General features: G+C 49.0%; 1 protein-coding gene across 2 annotated transcripts in view; it reads right to left on the bottom strand.

The window, feature by feature from the left end:
* The window catches only part of KNTC1 (kinetochore associated 1), a 2,501,313-nt gene that overhangs the window by 557,849 nt on the left and 1,923,746 nt on the right, over window positions 1–19,718 (bottom strand). For both annotated transcript variants that reach the window (XM_069619627.1, XM_069619628.1), the window contains exon 54: window positions 17,326–17,404. In XM_069619627.1, coding sequence (XP_069475728.1) covers window positions 17,326–17,404 — 79 coding nt within the window. The remainder of the gene's footprint in view (window positions 1–17,325; window positions 17,405–19,718) is intronic.

Genomic DNA, 19,718 nt, shown 5'->3' with positions numbered 1-19,718 from the left:
ATACCCAGATAGTCTAGGGACTCTTTTTCCCACACCAGGGGATATATCTTTACTAATTCAGCGATTGTTTCTTCCCCCTCTGTTATGTTTAAGGCTTTTGACTTGGCGTAATTTATTGTGAACCCTGACACTTTGGCGAACTCCTGCAGTTTTAGCACTGCATGGGGCAAGGTGCTTCGGGCATCGTTCATGAGTAGCATAACAATGTCCGCATACAATGCGATTTTGTGTGTAGTTTCCCCACTTCTAACCCCTTTAAAGGCCGGGTCTTGTCTGATTTGTACTGCAAATGGTTCCATAGCCATAGCAAAGATCAGTGAAGAAAGGGACAGCTCTGTCGTGTGCCTCTCCTGATGGCTATTTGATCCAAACTTTGTCCGTTGATCAGAAAACACGTGGAGGGAATTTGGAAATTCGTTAAACACTATTTTAATGAACTCCTGCCCACATCCGAACACCTCTAATACTCGTTTCAAATATTCCCAGTCCAAGCTATCGAAAGCTTGTTAGGCGTCTAGTGCCGCCACGGAGAATAGTTGGCCCGTTCTAGTTCCTAGGTTAATAATGTTTATGGCTCTACGGACGTTATCCTGGGAGTGTATCCCTGCAATGAACCCAGTTTGGTCTACATTTTTGATTTTTGGAAGAATCTTTCCCAGTCTGGTCGCAAGTATTCTGGCATATATCTTTGCGTCTGAGTTTAACAGCGCAATGGGATGGTAACTAGCGCACTCAGTCGGATCTTTCCCCGGTTTCAGGACTAGTAATGTTGTAGACTTCCCCATATCTGGCGTGACAGACCCCTTTTCCCTTATGATATTGAGGAGCTTTGTGAGTGCTACAAGCAATTGTGTGCGAAATGTCTTGTAGTAGCCGTTTCCCAACCCATCTGGACCCAGCATTTTATTTGTCGGGAGCGCGGCTATTGCATCGCTGACCTCCTGGCACGTTACACTGCCTCCTAAAATGTCTCTCTCCTCCTCTGTAACCTGGGGAAGGGGCGTGGCTGCCATAAAGGCTTTTTGTTTTTTAGGCGCCAAGTTTTCCCGCTTTAGTAACTCTTCGTGATAGCCAATACTTCATTTCTTTTTTCTCTTTTGCACAATTCCCAGCAAGAATTTCTGAGCTGTGTGATGTAGTTGCAGGACTTTTGTTTCTTTAGTTTTGCCGCCAGGAATTTATTTGCTTTCCATCCATATTTTGTACGAAGGAGGGTTTGCGCTATCCAATCAGCCGTGTGGGCCTCCAATTGGGCTCTAATTCTACTGAGTGCCCCGAGTGTTTTTTGCGATTGTCTAATTTTGTGCTGGAGTTTGGCTTCCTTTAGTTCCTTCTCCACTTTTTGTGTGACTAGGGTTTTCTCTCTATTGTATGCCACCGCCTGTGACATAAGTTCCCCCCCGTACCACTGATTTCCCTCCAACCCACACTTTTCTCTAGTCCGTCTCCCCATTAGCATTCTCTTTAAAATAGTTGTCAATCACCTCTTCCACATGTGCTCTAAGTGTAATATCCTTCAGTATCAACTCATTAAGCCTCCATCTGGGTTGCTCCCTTCTTATGGTACCCCCCACTTCAGTGTGCACTATCACTGGTGCATGATCTGTGAAGTATTGGACCCCTATTTTGACTTTTGTCACATGTGGGATCAGGGTCGCTGATACCAAGATCATATTGATCCTTGAATAGCTTCTGTGCACTGCCGAGTAGTGGGTGTACTCCCTTCCTTTCTCCTGGAAGAACCTCCATGTCTCTACCACCCCCAAGTCCTGGAACAGTTTGCCCAGTGCTTGTCTATTTTTCCCCATCCGCCACTGTTGGGGGCAGCGTTTTATCAAGAGCTGGGTGCATTACACAATTGAAGTCACCGCCTATTAAAACTTGTCCATCGCACCACCCTCCCAATTTCTGCAATATCCCACGTATGTATGTGTCCTGCTTCTCATTTGGGAAGTATAGTGCTATGATTGTATGCATCTGCCCCCTGATCCCCAGCCCTTAAAACCCAAAAATCTCCCCTCCGGGTCCCTAAGTAGGTGCGTTTTCCGGAATCCCAACTCTCGGTGGAGCAAGATAGCTACGCCCTTTGTCTTGCTTCCACTGGAAGTGTCGTATTGGTGGGGGAACCTATTAGGCATCATTCTATTTTCGTCCCCCGCGAGCAGGTGCATTTCTTGTAGGATCCCTATCAAAGCCTGCATTTCTACTAATCTTTCCAGTATTGACCGACACTTCATCAGGGAATTCAACCCTTGTACATTCAAGGTTATGATTACCGCATCATCCATAGTGAATATTCCCCAACGTCTGCTGCCCTCGTTTTTTGCTCAATGGCCTCCTGGAGTGTTTAGTTTCTACATAACTACTTCCATAACTCTTCTTCTGAACTCGGCCAACACCCCCCCACCCCCCACTTCCCTTGTTCCCAACTTCCCTTCCCCGTTCTCCCCCTTCCCCCACCCCAACTTCCCCTTAACAGATTGTGATCAGGGTCTAGCAGGACCCGCCCTGACTTCATATCAGGACGTTTGACCATAGTGTCTCCCATCTCATCCTCCCGCCAGGACATTATCATATCCTGAGTTCAATTCCAGGATGTGGCGCCCTCTTACCTCCATCCAGGCTGGCAGTTCTTTGTCTTGCATAGTCTCTTTCGCCGGGGCTGTATGGGTGGGTTAGCTTCCCAATTGTATCCCCCAGCAGTCTGCATCTGATCCGTTTAATACGGTTGTTTGTATGGGCCTGTCAGCGCTGAGGCGCAATCATTCCTCCTTCTTTCAGTTGACTATTCCCAAGGCTTGGGTGAGTCTCTCTTTGAGCTTTGTCTCGGGCTGCGATTTGCCCGATTTTGATCCTATTCTATATGTAGCAGGGTCATACCCTCCTCACATGTGCTGATGCATCGTGCCTTGCCCTCCCAGGAAAAGATGAGACCAAGGGGTAGGCCCATTGATATGGTATCTGTTTGTCCATCAGGGCCTTCGTCACTGGCTGCAATAACCTTCTCTTGTGGAGAGTCAATAGAGCCAAGTCCTGATAGAGCTGGATCCCGAGTTCCATTAATCGTCAGCTCAGTGTGTGTTCTGGCTGCTTTCAGGATTTCATGTAAGAAGGTAAGGCCATCAAGACGTCTCTGGGTCTCGACCCCGGCTCTTTTCTCTTGGGCCCTACCCGATGTACTCGGTCAATCCGAATTTCCTCCAGTTGGGCGTACTTAATTAGGATGTTGAAGCGTTGTTGTACGGTATCTCTCAGATCTGCATCCAGTACTGACTCCGCCAGGCCCTTGATCCTAATGTTAGATCTGCGCATTCTGTTTTCCAAGTCTTCGGCCTGTAGCTCTAGATTGTTTGTCGCTCTGGCCACATGCTCCAGTAGAATGCTACTCTGTTTGGCTTCTTCTGCCATGCTCGATAGCCCGCTCTCCACCACGTCTACTTGTTCTCCCAGTTCCATCATCTCTTTCCTGACTTCTTGTAATGCCAGTTTCAATTCTTCTTTCATTTGTCCCATTTGGTCCTGGAACGTGTTAGTCATTCTGGCCTCCATTCCCTTCAGGCAGTTCAGTAATTCCTCCTTGTCCGATGGCATTGTGTCCGTTGTGCTCACTGCCTTCAATTTAACAGTTTCTTGTTGGGGAGAGGGTGCGTTGCTGTCCTCTATTTGTTTCCGTTTCCAGCACCTCTCAATTTGCCCTTCCTGTCGTCTTGACGCTCCTCTGGCTTTTGTGGTGGCACTTCTGGATTTTACTCCTCGCATCAGGGGTGTTAGGGTTGGGCCTATTCATGAATTTGGTGCTGCGGCCTGAGGCCTGCCGTCGGCACCCGAATTCATTTTACTACATTGCAAATATATGCCGGCGGCAGCTTGCAGGCCGCCGCCGGCACATATTTGCACGTCAGTAAAATGAATTTGGTGCTGCGGCCTGAGGTCTGCCGTCGGCACCCGAATTCATTTTACTACATTGCAAATATATGCCGGCGGCAGCTTGCAGGCCGCCGCCGGCACATATTTGCATGAGGGGGGCGGGTCCGGGGGCATCTGGGGATTTGCTTTGAAATATTTTCTTTATTAAAAGCTCTGAAGACTAATTGAAAGCTTGTGATACGACAGCAGATGAGGAGTTCGCGAACTCCCCCTGATTACAGGCAAAGCAGTATTTAAGATGTCTGGGGAGAGGGCGATGAGGGTGAGGGGGGGGATTGAGCGGAAGTGAAGCTGAGGCCAATGGAGGCTGGAAGGTGAGGGAGGGCGAGTGGAGGCTGAAGAGGCAAATGGACGGAAGCATGAGGAAAATGAAAGCTAGCTAGAAGGAAAGGCTGAGACCTGGGGGAGTGGGGGAATGGGGTTAGAAGGAAAGAGAGGCTGTGGGGAGTGTGGGGGGGCACGAAGCCCGGGGGCAGGAGGGGTAAAAGGCTGGAATGCTCTCGCAGTGTGGGCTTGTAGCTAGGCCGTGGGGGGTTGCAGGGACAGGGGGCACCGAACAGAAGGGTGTCAGGACCTGCTCCCAGTGGTGGAAATGGAAAACATGGAAAAAGGGATCCCACAAGTGCTGGGGTGGGGGTGGTATTTGGTGGAGGGGGCGGAGCTGGCAGTTGAACTCCACTCAATTGAAATCTTCACAATAATTCTTTAAACGGTGCAATTTCTTTCATGCTGCTTCTTACCACACTGTACATCAATTCCACCGTAAATCCTTTCCATGGCAGTGGTGCACCCAAAATACTGTTGGTAATGTAGTGATTTTTAGTACATAAACGGACCCATAGATATGTTCTACAGTAAAATGTTACATGGGTAGCTCAGCAATTTGAGAGACCGTTGCTGAGATGTTATATATTAAACATTGCTTGTTAATCGTATGACTTTTTGCAATTCCTTATAATAAAAAAAAAACAAGTGCTATAAAATGTGTTTGGCCAGGGCATGGGTTGGGCTAGTCGTTTGCTTATATTCAGGGCTGAGATCGGGGTATTTCTGCCCCTGTAGTGAAAGTCAATAGTTGGCACCCATGAACCCACAGTTTAACTTCCTAATAACTACTGTCAGCACAACAGAAGCATGTATTTGTAATTAAGCAGTTTGATAAGCATGTAACATGTTTGTAAATTTAACCTATGATGAGACACAAAGGAAAGGGCAAAACATTACACTGTATCTAAGTGATAGTCCAACAAAAAAAAAAATACACATTTCAAAGAACACTAGTGAATGGAAGTTTAAGCGCATTTTTGAGTTTGGAAATGACTTTTTTTTCTATGAAAGTGTAAAATGCCCGGTTGGCAAGCAGTAGTGTGCCCAGCATGTAGGAAGCCAGCTTTCCACAATGATGGCGCCGGCCCCAGTGATAGTCATGGCCATTGATTCCAGTGGTGTCCCTTCCAGGGCAGAAGAAAGACCACAGGCGAGCAAATGGAGCCTGCAAACGTGCGAGTGACTGCTGGGCAAAGGAGGACAGAGCAGATTGGATCACCGAGCCCCCAGCTTCCCTCTGGGAAGCTTGGAGGTCGGTACTGCTAGGGTGGCCAACTGTCCCGGATTTCGCTGGATTGTCCTGCAATTAGGGACTCTGTCCCGCAGTTTGCAGAGTGGCTGTGCTGGAGACAGGTTGCCTCCAGCACAGCCACTCTGCAAACTGAAGTGGCCATCTACACAGCATGGCTCTGCCACCTGCTGCTTTCTTTACCCGGACGGTTCCAGCCCTGGCTCCTTTTGATGATCCATTCTTGTATGAAATGTCACAATACACTGATATCGTAACCATTTTTTTCTTAATGCACTGAGCGATAATGCTTTATTAGGCCACTTCCTGTGATGTCATGGTGGGGGCGTGGTCTAATGACATCACTTCCTGTGGGGTATGGTCAAATGACATCACTTCCTGTGGGGGTGTGGTCAAATGACATTGCTTCCTGTGATGTCACTCCTGGGGGTGTGGCACTGTGATGTCACTTCCGCTACCCCTGGCATTTTGGTGAAATGATGTCCCTGCCTTTCTCAGGAGCAGGATTCCCCCATTTCTTTAGAGAAGGCCGGAAGCTAGTATTACCCGCACTTTCACTCAGCTGTTCTGTACGCCCGTACAGTTGTATAGTTCTGAGCCCTGCTCTCCCTGCTTACCGGACCGTTCTGGTTTAGTTTGGTGTTTGAAGTCCCGGGTGCTCAATCACTGTCCGCTCGTAAACTCACTTCCTATGGCCCTTTCCCCTGACTGGGGCTTCTTTGATCAAATTAATCGTGGGTTCCAGAGGGCCTTTCAGCAGCTAGACAGCTTCCATGCAGTGAATGTTTATGCACTTCCCTCCCAGTGCTCACTTTCTGGCATACGTCGTCTCTGCACGCTCCGTTGGGGAGCTTTCACACAGTTAAGCCGTTCTTTTGTGGGAGGCTGGTGGTTATGGGACTGTATAGTTATTTCTGCACCCGTTCGTGGCCATCCGCCGAGCGCCCAACAAGGCTGGTCCTGCTGTTCCGATGGAGCAGCTCCGCAGCGCCGCCTAGGCCTCCCACGTCCATTTCCTACATTAGGTCACCTTCGGGCGCTCCCCAGGGCGGTGACTCATTCCTCAGAAGCGAGAGTGCGGTCCAGTCTCTTCGGACCCGCAGCCTCCGACTCTGCACCCCAAGAGGGGTCCGCTTCTTCGGGGTACCGCTGCTTTGAGTAAGCTGGTTCTTTGTTATGTCCTTACATATGCTGCCTCCATATGCCGCAAGCAGCAGCCCCCCCCATGCCGCAGTTCGTTTCAGAGTCACGACTCTCTTCGGGCTCCGACGGCTCTCAGCCAACTTTGGGTGCAGGCCTCGCTTCTAGCAGGGAATTCAGGTGTAGCACGTCGGATTTATGTGCGTTTTGACTCCTTTCGCTTTCCTGCCTGGACGGAGGACAAGGAGACGCATCTCCTCTAGGTGGTGGACATGTTGGAATCCGGTAAGCTCAAATTTAACTTTCGTCCTGGAACACCTAGGGTTGTCCACCACTTTGGCTATTGGCTATTCAACAGAGGGCTGTTTCTCAGCAGTCGGTGCCAGCAAAATGTCCAACGCAAGGAATGTATAGAGACCACTAGCCTCCTGCAAGTCAGAGGTTAGGTCCAACAGTCCTTCCCCTCACAATAGACTCCTACTGCAACTCCCTCATCTATCGAGGGCGCAGGGCTTCCATCCCAAATAGGAAAGGATCACCATTATCGAAATTTCACCAATCTTTAACATAATATGCAGAGTGGGCCAGAGAAGCTCCGGCGCCATCACAGATCAGAGCTGATGATGCCAAAATAGAGGGGCCCGGCAGTGACCACTTGATGCACAATGGCGTAGCGTGTCAGCGCACGGATGCTTTGTCACTCATAGAAGCAGTGTCGAGCTCTTAGTCATTTGGTTGCGGACCATTGCAAGGTCCCCGATGGCAATGTCCAAGCACAGTGTTATGTTATGTTATTTATATTTGTACTGCGCACATACGCCCGTGGGCATCTTGGCGCTAAGCAGCAGAGGTGAGGTATAATGAAGAGGGGGGGGGAGCCTAAAACAGAAGAGTTTTCAGAGAACGGCGAAAGGCAGAATGGTCAGCAGTAGCTCGAAGAGACCAGGGTAGATCATTCTATGCCCTGGCAGCTGCCACAGAAAAGACGCCATCACCAATTCACGACAGTCGGACACAGGGGACACACAACAGAAGAGCAGACTGGGAGCGGAGTGGTCGAGCAGGAACATAATGAGAAAATGTTTCCTGTAGATATTCCGCCCCCAGTTTCTAGAAGGCCCGATGGACAATGCACATAGATTTAAATAAAATCTGCTTCAAAATCAGGAGCCAATGAAGTTGTCTTATTAGAAGAGGAGATATGTGTGCTCGAGATGTGGGGCGCAGGATTGCTCTCGCAGCCGCATTCTGGAGTAGCTGGATCCTATTTATAAGATATTGCGGCTGAACACAATAAAGTGAATTACAGTAGTCGGCCGTGCTAAGAAGAGGCGCTACCACAGGAGCGTGCAATTGACAAGGAATAAAAGGGAGAACTTTCCATAAAGTGCACACTTTGAAATGGCCCGATTTACAGACCACAGCCATCTGCTGCGCCATATATAGAGAGGACAAAAACTTCACACCCAGATTTTTGACTGAAAGCGATGGCAGGGGAAAAGGGCCCAGAGAGACAGACCAAAAATCAGAGGTCCAGAAGGATAGTGGACAGGCCGTGCCGACCACCAGAACCTCCATCTTATTGACATTAAGTTTTAACCAGCTGACAGTCATCCAAGCGCCCAGATCCTCAAGACACCTCCTGAGCCAGGACGCGGTATCGGGCAGGAGGGAGCCAGACGAACCAGGATCTGCGTGTCGTCAACATAGGAACAGTACCTGAACCTGTGTGACAAAATAAGAAGAAGAGGTCGGATATAGATGTTAAACAAAATAGGCTAAAGAGGGGAACCCTGATGAACCCCGCATGACAGTAACACAGATTCCGAATAGAAGGGAGGGAGAAAGACTGACTGGCATCGATCAGAGGGCCCAGATGGAACTGCCATGCAGGCACTTGGTGAAGACGTTGAGTATCTTCAAGAATAAAGTCTCCCATTCCTCTGGGGAGGAGGACTGGGTGGGAACAATAAATGTGGAGCCGCTTTCTGGGAGTCCCTGGAGTTGAAAGGAGTGGTGTCGAGAGGTACTGCTCAGTTTACGTGACATCTTGCGGTGCTTGCTTTACTTCTCTAATTCTTCTCTGTCGCCTGTTACCAGAGGGCCTTCAGATGCATTGACTGAAGCAACCTGCAGGTCATTTGTCGACTGCAGTCCGTGCAAGGCTTGAAGTCAGTGGGCATCGCTGCAGTAGGCATTTTTGCAAGACTCTGAGTAACAGTGTTCCTTAAGCAGACATAGTGTGCAGAAAAAAGGAACTGATATCATGGGGTGTGGTGCCTTGACATACCCTGGCACCTACATCATGTCGAGCCCTGGGGGAAGAAAAGATTCTGAAGATCAGCTGCATTGGAGATAACATTTCAGATGTGAAATCTGTGGGAAGAAGGAGTCTGTTAGAAGGAACAAGTCGCTTACCTGTAACTCCTGTTCTCTAGCACGGGTCTAGCATGGTTTCACATGCTCATGAATATTCCCCATCGCCAGGCTGGGAATTCTCAGTAAAAAATAAAAGCATGTTCGCTTTAGGCTGAAAACTGCATTTCTCCTCTATAACCAATAACTGTCCTTTGGTTCATACGGGATCCATCCAATGACAGTTGTCTCCATAAGGTCCAACCCTGGTGGCCATCTTCAAATTTGGTAGAGCATGTGAAGTGGCAGTATAAACAAAGAAGAGCCACAAAGGGGGAGGAGGGAGGGTTTGCATGTGAATCCATGCCAGACCCATGCTGGATAACAGGAGTTACAGGTAAGTAACTTGTTCCTTCTCCTGCATGGGATCTGGCATGGATTTGCATGCTCATGAATATGATTACACAGCAGTACATATATATGATGCTGGAAATACCTTTTGGAGGGACAGGGCCTTCTAGTCCGTGTCCTACCACTTCTCTGTATGTGTTCTCTTTATGTTTTCTGCCACTGAGATCCAGCATGGACCTCAGAGTGCAGCTCTTCATGTTTTCCTTTTAGTGAACACCACCCATGGGAATCCCCATGTCACCCATGGGTGGGGGTAGACCCTTGTACCCATTAAGTGTGTTTCTGGGCACCTATGCTGCCCACAGAGCATAGTATGGGCTGGTGGCAGCTACATGCTGACTTGGCAGTGGCTCCAAGTGTCCTTAATTTTGGGGACACCCAGGCCCTGCCATAGGAATCAATGGATTCCTGAAGGAATTGACTTGAGCCTTCCCAGGGACTGTGTTGTGGGTACAGCCTTGGGGTGGGACCTGTGTGAATGTAGTTGAGAGCCAACTCAAATTCTGTGTTATGGGTGTCTGGTTTCTGTGTGTGACAATGCCTGAGACAGACATGGCCAACTGACATGAATGCAGTGTAGTGTGCTGAAAGGCTCAGTGCTTACCCCAATCCACATTCCTTGTTAAGGGTGTCTGGGTGGAGTGAATGGCCTGAATGCCTGTGAGCCCGATTGGCGTCCTGCCTGAATGAATGCCCGTCTGTGTGATTCGCTGACTGAGCCAGGCTCAGCCTGAGTGAACACGGAACAAATGTGTATAAATAGGATCTGTGCATTAAGCAATTTGTTCAGAAGCTGAAGTCGAAATCGAAGCCGATCCCTGGAGTCCAGCTGGAGGAAGTAGACAGCTGCTACTCTTCAAAATATGCTGTGCCACTCCATGGACTGATCCAAGAGAGGACCTGCAAAGGAGACATCTCTGCGAGCTACGAGGGACCATCGTGCATCCTTCTGTTTTTCATCAGAAGTACCCTGGAAGCCAGACCTGGGTGCCTGCCACCTGGAGAAGGTGTCTTCATGAATCCCGAAGAGGGGTGCCTGGACATCTCGAGTCGAAGTAGTACATTGGTGTCACCCAGGGTCCACAGGAGAGTTTGTGACCTCTGGAAGCATGTTGCTGTCTAACGCCCAGAAGAGGGGGTACCCTGTCAGAGTGCTGCTTGACACCGAAGCTGCGAAAGTTGCAAACTGCTGAAGAATACTTGAAGGGACATCCTTGGCATCATCACTGACCACTTTTTTCCCACAAAAGGTCCATGGTCACTGAGTGCAGAGGCAGGTCAGCCGGTGGGTTTCCCGCCACCATAAAACAACAAAGACGTCCCGAGGGTCCAGACTTGGTGAGAGGCTGTGGTCAACTCCAGGTGTCTATAGTCAAGACTACGGCAACACCGCAAGTGGCTCTTCCTCCACGGCCTCCTGCAGCAGTGGCTGCTCCTTCCACTGAGGATACGGCTGCCGGAATGTAGGTACCCATCATCGCCTCATTCCCAAGGGATTCAGGCAGGAACAAGGATCTGCTACCTCCTAAGGATTTTCTCCCCGGCTGGTGACCCTGTCCTCAGCATGGTTGATGGGGTCTCCAAGGATATCCCCACACATCTATACAAGCTCTGATGTCAACCACTTTCCTGGGGATACTATTTGGTTGTCGAGAGATGCCTTGGTTCCAGGTCCCAGGAGTAATCTCTGCGGGGGAGCCTGATCTACCTTTTGTCCCATCAAGGCATTTTAGCTCCGAGCTGTTGTCAGTTGCTCCTTTTGCACCTCAGCCAGGGCCCAGGGACATGTCATTGGACATTCTCGCTACCCTCCACACCTTGGTGTCGGAAAAACAGTAGAGACCACCAGTTCCCCCGGTGCTGGACCCAGTCCACAGCCCTCCTAGACCACCGACTAGAAGTGCTCCCAGGCCAAGTCCTCCAAGACCAAGGCGCCTGCCGAGCCCCGCCAGCACGAAGCGACCGTCTAGCCCTTCAGGGTCGAAACGTCAGCCAGCACTGTCCCAGGGGCCTTTAACTCTGCTAGTGGAGGTGCCACCGCAAACCGACATGGACACTACAGCAACACATACAGATGAGTATAACAAAATACAAGTTGACAGGTAGCGGCTGGATGCCAATGAGCCCGCCAGGGCGTTGCCACTGGACGAGGTTGACTCTTTCATTGGCATGTTTTCGAGGGCCTCCACTCTCTAATTGGGTTCCGGAGGAGAAGGAGGAAGGCTTTCTTTTTCAATGCTAGGAGTCGTGCCGGTCCCTTTGCTGGATGATGTCTGGGAGGAAGGTTTAGCCCTGATGAAGACACCAAGTACTGCTTCCTCCAGAAAGGACAGGCTATAGAAATAATACAGAAAGAGTCCAGGCCACCAGAAGCCACCCAGAGTTCCAGGCTGAAAAAACGTAATGCAGAAAACCGCGTAATAAGACACCAAAAGTGACCACTGCACCCGTCGCCGGCAGAAGTCATACAAGGACCCCAGGGATCTTACTTTCATCTGCCAAGCCTTTGAGGAGCCCATAGCAAGTTTCATCTCACGACTTCCACAGTCAGAGAAATCGGTATCCAGTCATTTTATTGCAAATATTACAGAGTGGTACATAACAGAGCAGACAATTACAGAAAAACACTGAAAAGATCAAATAAATATATGAAGGGAAGTGGGCTAAGGGGTAACAATGGGTTGGGATGGCGTTAGACGGGCAGAAAATAAGGGTGCTTTAGGAGATCCCCCAAAATTGGGGGGGTGATCGGGGGACCCCCAGAAACATGTAAAGTCACCATTGGCTTTACTAGTCCTTTCAAAATACAGATCCAGTACAAACCATTTTACAATGGAGTACTGGAGGGGAATATCTTTCCCCTGTCCTTCTGTAAATCAATGGGCACTTTTCTGTCCCCCCTTCCCGACTCGACATTGCTGGTGGCAGTGGTAACTATCCTTTTTTACACAGAGTCCCGTGTTAATGTTCTGCCTGTGGTGACAGACGTGAAAATAAAACCTGCTACCCCATATCGTTTTTATCTTGGGTCCTAGGGTGGTTTTTCGCCATTTTGTGTTGGAAAAGTCTTACTTGTTGTTTGCTTTTTGCGCCAAACCAGGTTTGCCTTCTTTGTTCGCCGTCCCTTGGTGGGCTTCTGCGAAGAAGCCCTTCTTTGGCGTCTGGGTGTCTAGGTGGGCTGAATGTGAGGGAGGGGTTTAGTAACCTTGGAGACCCAAGTCACACTTTGTGTCCATTGGCTGAGGTGGTTGTCTGGGCTGGACAACCCCCCCTGCTGTGTGATTGACAGCCAGGCAGTGTGAATGGGGGATTGTGGCATAAAAGGCAGGACTCTTGGGCTGGAAGTCAGAGTCGCCACTGGAACTGCAAGAACCGAAGAGAAGCAGAGAAGAAGATGGCTGCTGCAACTCCCAAGTCCTGGTGAAGCCCTGCTGCAGTCCTGAGCTATCTACCCTTCAACGACAGAGAAGACCCAGTCCGGAGTCTTCTTCCCTTGAGCCTGGTGGGATCAACCAGCTCACCTTCTACAGCCAGAGAATCCCCTTCTGGGTCCAAATCGCTGCACTAAGCTGTAGTGGTCCAGATAGTCATCAGAAGAGCCCTCTCCTGTTTTAAAGGAGCACACCTTTTATTCACCGTTGCTTTGCTGCTGCTGGCCTCATCCCTGGGTAGTGCAGATCACTCCAGACGTCGTCCTTGTCCCCACGACTGAAGCTCCAGGAACCGTGAGTCTGCAGGAACTACCAGGAACAACTGCCGTAGCACCAGATTTCTTAATTTGAAAAAGGTACGGTGTCCTTTTGGTCATTCTCTACGTCCGACCTTGAGGAATCGGGTGAACCCTTTTCCTTTCCGAAGGCTCGTCCTTTCATCCTTCCCTCTTATAACGTTTGCCTCCCTTTGACAATATCCAAGTACTCCTGGCCACGTTAATCTCGAACTGTTCTAATCGTGTGATCCTCGACAACAGAGCCCTGCTCCATTTGACACTGGCGCAGGCCTATTGACTTTATCTGTATCTTAGAACACGTCCTCTGATTCTAGTGCCTTGACAAAAGTATTGCCTCTGATTTTTATTCCCTATTCCCTGGTTTTAATTCAATGTGCTAAGTGTGTTTGATTACAGTTACATTTCTTCCCGCGGGTACGCTTTTCTTTCTTAAGACCGAACTGTCATTACTGTAAAAAAGTGAGCGCTTCTTATCCGCCGGAAACATCTTTTGTTTCACAACACCGGTCTGTCAAATCCTAATGTACTTACCTTGAATTTACCTGAACCAAAGGAATTGGTTGTGTGTGGTATATTTAGAGTGTGGTTTTGTTTAATAGAAGTGAAGTGTTTTGTGAACAGATGATTTAAAAATAAATGTACTTATATTTTTTAACCAGAAATATTGAGTCAGTGTTTGTTTGAGTCACAGTAATTGTAGTCCTTTGTGTAATCCCTACTACTGCTCATTTGCTCTCGAGATAAGTCTGGCTGCTCCGCTACTGCTACCACTATAACTGTGTAGTACAGGCTTGTACCAAAGGTGAAATTGTACTACCACTTGTGGACTTAATTGTCTGTAGTGTTCCTTAAGGGTACTGCAGATGATTCTGTCTAACAATGGCCCACTTTCTTAACATGGCCTGAATCTCCCACAGTAGTAGAACATCCAGCACCCATTTGTCCGTGGTGATGGTAGTCCACTGGTCAACAAAGTTAACTAGCCGGCTGTCAATTGGGGCGCGAAAGTGGGGGCTCTGATCCACACTGGTTCAGGCCTGCTTGGGTCGGTGCATCCTTGCCTGAGGGAGACAATGCTGTGCTCTGCTGCCGTATGCTTGTGAGCTGCCCGTGTGGGCTTTCTGGTTGGAGGAGCAGGAGGGCTGACAGTATGGGGGTGGTGAACCCCTTGGAGGATCTGCTGGACTTTCCTTTGAAGGATCCAAAGGATGACAAACTCCTCTGCTGTAGTGTCCCCAGTGAGCATGCTGTCTCTGTGTCTGTTATAATGGTTTGGAGGGTCTCGTCCACCACCTTGGACTGCACATCCGCCCCCAAATGTGTTGCTTTCAACCAACCTTGGCGCCGGAGGGGCATCCCATTGCCCATCTGGCAGACGCCGGATTCCGCAACATCCAACACCACCATGATGGCGTGATCAGAGGCCACTTTGGCCTTCTGTAACAGGGCCAGGGTGTTGGCCTTCTTGTCGTCCGGCAGTAAGTCCTAAATTGGCCCGAGTGCATACCAGAGTTCCTGGTCGTTGCGATAGAGGATGGCCATGGCAATGGCTGCCTTGACGGTGCAGTCTGAGGTGTAAACAATGCCCTTCCCCAATGCATTAAGCTTTTTCCCCGGCTGGTCCGGATGCACCATGGAAGAGTATGATGGGTTTGATGAGTGCATCCTGGCGTTTGCAGACACCACAGAGTCTGGAGAAAGCTGCAAACTCAAGCACCGGGGGACCGAGTCTGAGACCCTGTATTATTTCTATAGCCTGTCCTTTCTGGAGGAAGCAGTACTTGGTGTCTTCATCAGGGCTAAACCTTCCTCCCAGACATCATCCAGCAAAGGGACCGGCACGACTCCTAGCATTGAAAAAGAAAGCCTTCCTCCTTCTCCTCCGGAACCCAATTAGAGAGTGGAGGCCCTCGAAAACATGCCAATGAAAGAGTCAACCTCGTCCAGTGGCAACGCCCTGGCGGGCTCATTGGCATCCAGCCGCTACCTGTCAACTTGTATTTTGTTATACTCATCTGTATGTGTTGCTGTAGTGTCCATGTCGGTTTGCGGTGGCACCTCCACTAGCAGAGTTAAAGGCCCCTGGGACAGTGCTGGCTGACGTTTCGACCCTGAAGGGCTAGACTGTCGCTTCGTGCTGGCGGGGCTCGGCAGGCGCCTTGGTCTTGGAGGACTTGGCCTGGGAGCACTTCTAGTCGGTGGTCTAGGAGGGCTGTGGACTGGGTCCAGCACCGGGGGAACTGGTGGTCTCTACTGTTTTTCCGACACCAAGGTGTGGAGGGTAGCGAGAATGTCCAATGACATGTCCCTGGGCCCTGGCTGAGGTGCAAAAGGAGCAACTGACAACAGCTCGGAGCTAAAATGCCTTGATGGGACAAAAGGTAGATCAGGCTCCCCCGCAGAGATTACTCCCGGGACCTGGAACCAAGGCATCTCTCGACAACCAAATAGTATCCCCAGGAAAGTGGTTGACATCAGAGCTTGTATAGATGTGTGGGGATATCCTTGGAGACCCCATCAACCATGCTGAGGACAGGGTCACCAGCCGGGGAGAAAATCCTTAGGAGGTAGCAGATCCTTGTTCCTGCCTGAATCCCTTGGGAATGAGGCGATGATGGGTACCTACATTCCGGCAGCCGTATCCTCAGTGGAAGGAGCAGCCACTGCTGCAGGAGGCCGTGGAGGAAGAGCCACTTGCGGTGTTGCCGTAGTCTTGACTATAGACACCACGGTAGTAATGAGGTACTCTGAGAAACCTAAAGGTATTCTCACTCTTACTCCCCCTGGATCCTCTTCCCAGGTGGCCAGGGAAAGGCCATCACTTTTGGATACTGACCCTGGGCGGTGAAGCGAGGGAGGATCACCTGGGTGGAGGGTCCTTGGGGTGCCCTCGGGTGAGATATGGTACCACCCTTTCCCTGTTGAGGAACAACCTTGCCCTCTGCCGGCCTTTGTAGGCTACTCAAGAACAGCTTCCCTCATTTCCCCACATTTGAAAGTACTGGGGCGAAGAAGAGGAGACAGAGTAATGAACACTATACCTTTTCACCACTTTGGTACTGGGATGGGGAAGATGCCGGCAAAGAACTGTGAGGGTCAGGCATGTCCCTTTAACTATGTTTAGGCAAGTCTGATGGTGAATCCACACCTGCAACCTGTTGAAGGGTTACAGGTGTATGAAGTAAAGCCAGTAAAACATTAGGTGAGACAGGGAGGCCTGTATGGAAGCTGCCAGCAGGGGACCTGTGCCGTAAGGAGGAAATCATGGTGGGGCCTGACGGGAAGAGAGGACGCAGGCGGAAAGCCCAAGAAAACTGTGGAGCCCCCAGGCCAGGTGGACCGTTGGATTGCCACAAGAAGGGGAGACTTTGTGCCTTAGATAACGGTCCTGCTTCGATTTAGCCGGGAATCAGCAGCAAATCTCCCATCCATCTTAGTTGTGGCCTGGATGGAGGCAATAAAGGCACTTGAGGTGCCGATCCTTGAAGTAGCTGTTTCAGAGTACAAATTTTGCGCAGAGTTTGAAGAGACTCTTCTTCTCCTCAGACATTGTTGAGGTGCGAAGTCCTTCCGAAAACCTGTAGAGAAGATCTCCCAATGAAAGATCTTCGCTGACAACGGGTCCCCGCTGCCGGTAGTTGATCGATGACAGGTAGAGTCAGAGAAAACATATCAAATGTATCTGAAAAAACTCAAAAAATATCAAAATACTCGAAAAGCAAGATGAGGACTCCAAACACTGAAACGTGCGGTAAAAATCTGAAGATGGCCACCAAGAGTGGATCTTAGGGAGAAGACCATCATTGGATGGGGGCAGTATGACCCAGAGGACAGTGATTGGTTATAGAGGAGAAATGTAGTTTTCCGGCTAAAGTAAAACTGCTCTTGTTTTTCACCAAGGATTCCCAGCTGGAGGACAGGGAAAATTCATGACCATGTGAATCCATGCCAGACCCCATGCTGGAGAAAATATGCTACAAATTACTTTAACCATAATAGCACATACACACATTTCTTACCACATAAAATGGTACCTATATCATGTTTTTTTTAAAAATCCTTTGAGAATATAAAAACAAAAACTCTTCAATCCATTGAATAACACTTACAGTTTTGTGCATCAACAAAGCACAGTGTGATAAAAAAGGCATTTTTGAAGTACATTTATTAGCATTATTTAACTTACTGATGTAGCTGAAGTTCCAATCGCATAGAGAATTCGTGAACTAAAATCCATAGAGTATGGCTGAAGCAAGTAAATAACTCTGCAAAAAGAATAAACACAGGTGATGGTTCTTTGATGACTTCCAATTAACAGTACAATACAATGTCATATCAGACTGCCTTTTTGAAAAAGGTCACTCACAAGTGAAGGTAAACCCAGTCCTTAAAATACACTGGCTGTAGAAAAGTAAGGTGGTTGATAAAGGTAATTGAAGATCTCCAGAAGGATACAGTGATGTGAGCAGAGGGAGAAATTACTTATCAGTAATGTTCTTTCTATTCCTTTCCCACAGATTCCTCAACCAGAGAGCGAGAGCTATCCAGTGGCAAATGCTCCAAAATTTATTTTGGCAGGAGGCGTTGTGCTGCTCCATATCGTCATTGACACTTTCATCGTATAAGGCTGTGCCATTCCTCCACAACAGATGGGACATCGGGCGCCGTATAAAAGGATGCACTAGGCTCCTGCACTTCAGATACCCAAAAGCTCCCCTAACCCCCGGGCTCAGCCTGCAAGAAAAACCTACAGTAAAGGAGAAAGGTATTGAAACAATAAAAAATAATAGCAAACTACAATTGTTTGCTTACCTCATTCTTCAATTTTTCAACCTTGGGGAAGAAACCAGAGGAACCAGGGCAACATAGCCAGTCAACTGCTGCAGCTAAAGCATAGCACTCTGCTCTCATGTCATCGCACACAGAAACGCGACAGCAGAATGAGATTAGGACTATGGCCTACTATTGGAATGGATTTCTAAACTCTGCTCTGGTGAACAGATGTTTAGGAGGCCAACGTTGTTAGTGAAACAGGGAACACTTCTGCAAAGTTAGCCAGGACAATGCTAAGGTAGCTTGGAGAGCAGTCAAGGCCAAGTCTCAGGAGTAGTGGGGGTGATCTGACATCTTGGATGAGCACACACAGTACGACTACAAGAATTATCCTTAGACAGTAATATATCAAAAATATAAAATGTATTAGGCCCAGGACAAACACGAGTGAATAATAGCAAACAGCAATATCACTACTTAAACACACACTACGTAAAATGTATGTACAGTCACTTTTCAGTCAATGTAGTAAAGTGTGGTTTCCCGCCAAAACCTGTTGTGGGGGAAAGCAAACAAACTTTAATACTTTGGCCACCTCCAGAGTTGGATAACCCTAACTTATTAAGTCGAGCCCTACAAAGATTGGAGCCTTGTACTCAGTGTCAAGTCTGTCCGTAAAAGCACACAGTGATGCGTAAAGCTATAAAGTACAATATTCAATGGGAAGGAAAAGTTAGAGGGAGGACTCTGAAGTTTGGAAATTTGATTCCGAGAGTCAGAGGAGGATCTGTTGTAAAGAACCAAGCGGTCCCTAACTATCAGACGGTTTTAGGAAGCAGGAGTCACACCGAGGACCACAGGGGATCCTTTGTGCATAAAAACAGGTTGGATGAACTAGGGGCCACTGGCAAGTGGTATGATTACTCAGCACCCTTAGCTCACTCCAGGTCCAAACCTGGCAGGCTTGGAGATGTTCGCCTGGAGTACGAAATCCCCTTATTGGTTAACCTGCAAAGTCCACAAGTGCTGTGGGTGCAGATGCAGATCCAGAATACAACTGGAGCTGGATCTCTTGTCACGAATGCAGGACAAAGAAAGAACTGATGCAGCTGGTCTCAGGACACTTCAAGAAAGGCCGGAAAGTTACAAGCAGCAACCGCCACTGTTGCACAGTGACGCAGGGGAACCCACGTCTTGCAGTCTGATGCATGCTCCTCTTCGGTGGCCCAAAGCAGCTAGGACAAGGAGATGCTTTGCAGTGCGATCTAGGATTTCCCCAAAGCTCAAGACAAAACTCGATAAAGCAACGCTTCAACACAGGTGCTAAGGTTCAAGCTGGTTAGTCCACTGGAGGGCACAGGGACACCTCTGAAAAGTCTTGTTTGCAGGGCAACAAGGAGGTGTTGAGAGTGATTGGTCCCACCACTCCAAGGAGTTGAAGCAACATTGCAGGTCTTTGAACAGCAGGCTCAGGGTGCAAAAACCTTTCTGCGTGGTTCCAGACAGTCCTTTGATCATCTTTACTTCTCTGAATCCTTGGCTCCGTGTATAGGTCGATTCAGACCCACGGGTGATCTGCGTGTCTGCACTCACTCCCCCTCCTCATATCCCAAAGTCCAGGGAGTGCTCACACCGAGCTGGCCATTGAGGAGATCCTGCCCACTCATGCACACCAGCAGTGGTTCAATCAGGTACCAGTGCGGCTCTCATGTCCTCATGCACACCAGACATCCTGAGTGTGGATTGGGACCAGACAGTCCCAGCACACTTCCTGGGTACCAACACATGTGACATGCATTAGCCCGT

Source organism: Ambystoma mexicanum, chromosome 10, assembly GCF_040938575.1.
Source record: "Ambystoma mexicanum isolate Mex_15411 chromosome 10, UKY_AmexF1_1, whole genome shotgun sequence".
In the NCBI taxonomy this organism is placed as follows: domain Eukaryota; kingdom Metazoa; phylum Chordata; class Amphibia; order Caudata; family Ambystomatidae; genus Ambystoma; species Ambystoma mexicanum.
The sequence above is the reverse complement of the archived record's forward strand: the minus strand, read 5'-3'. Positions and strand labels throughout refer to the sequence as shown.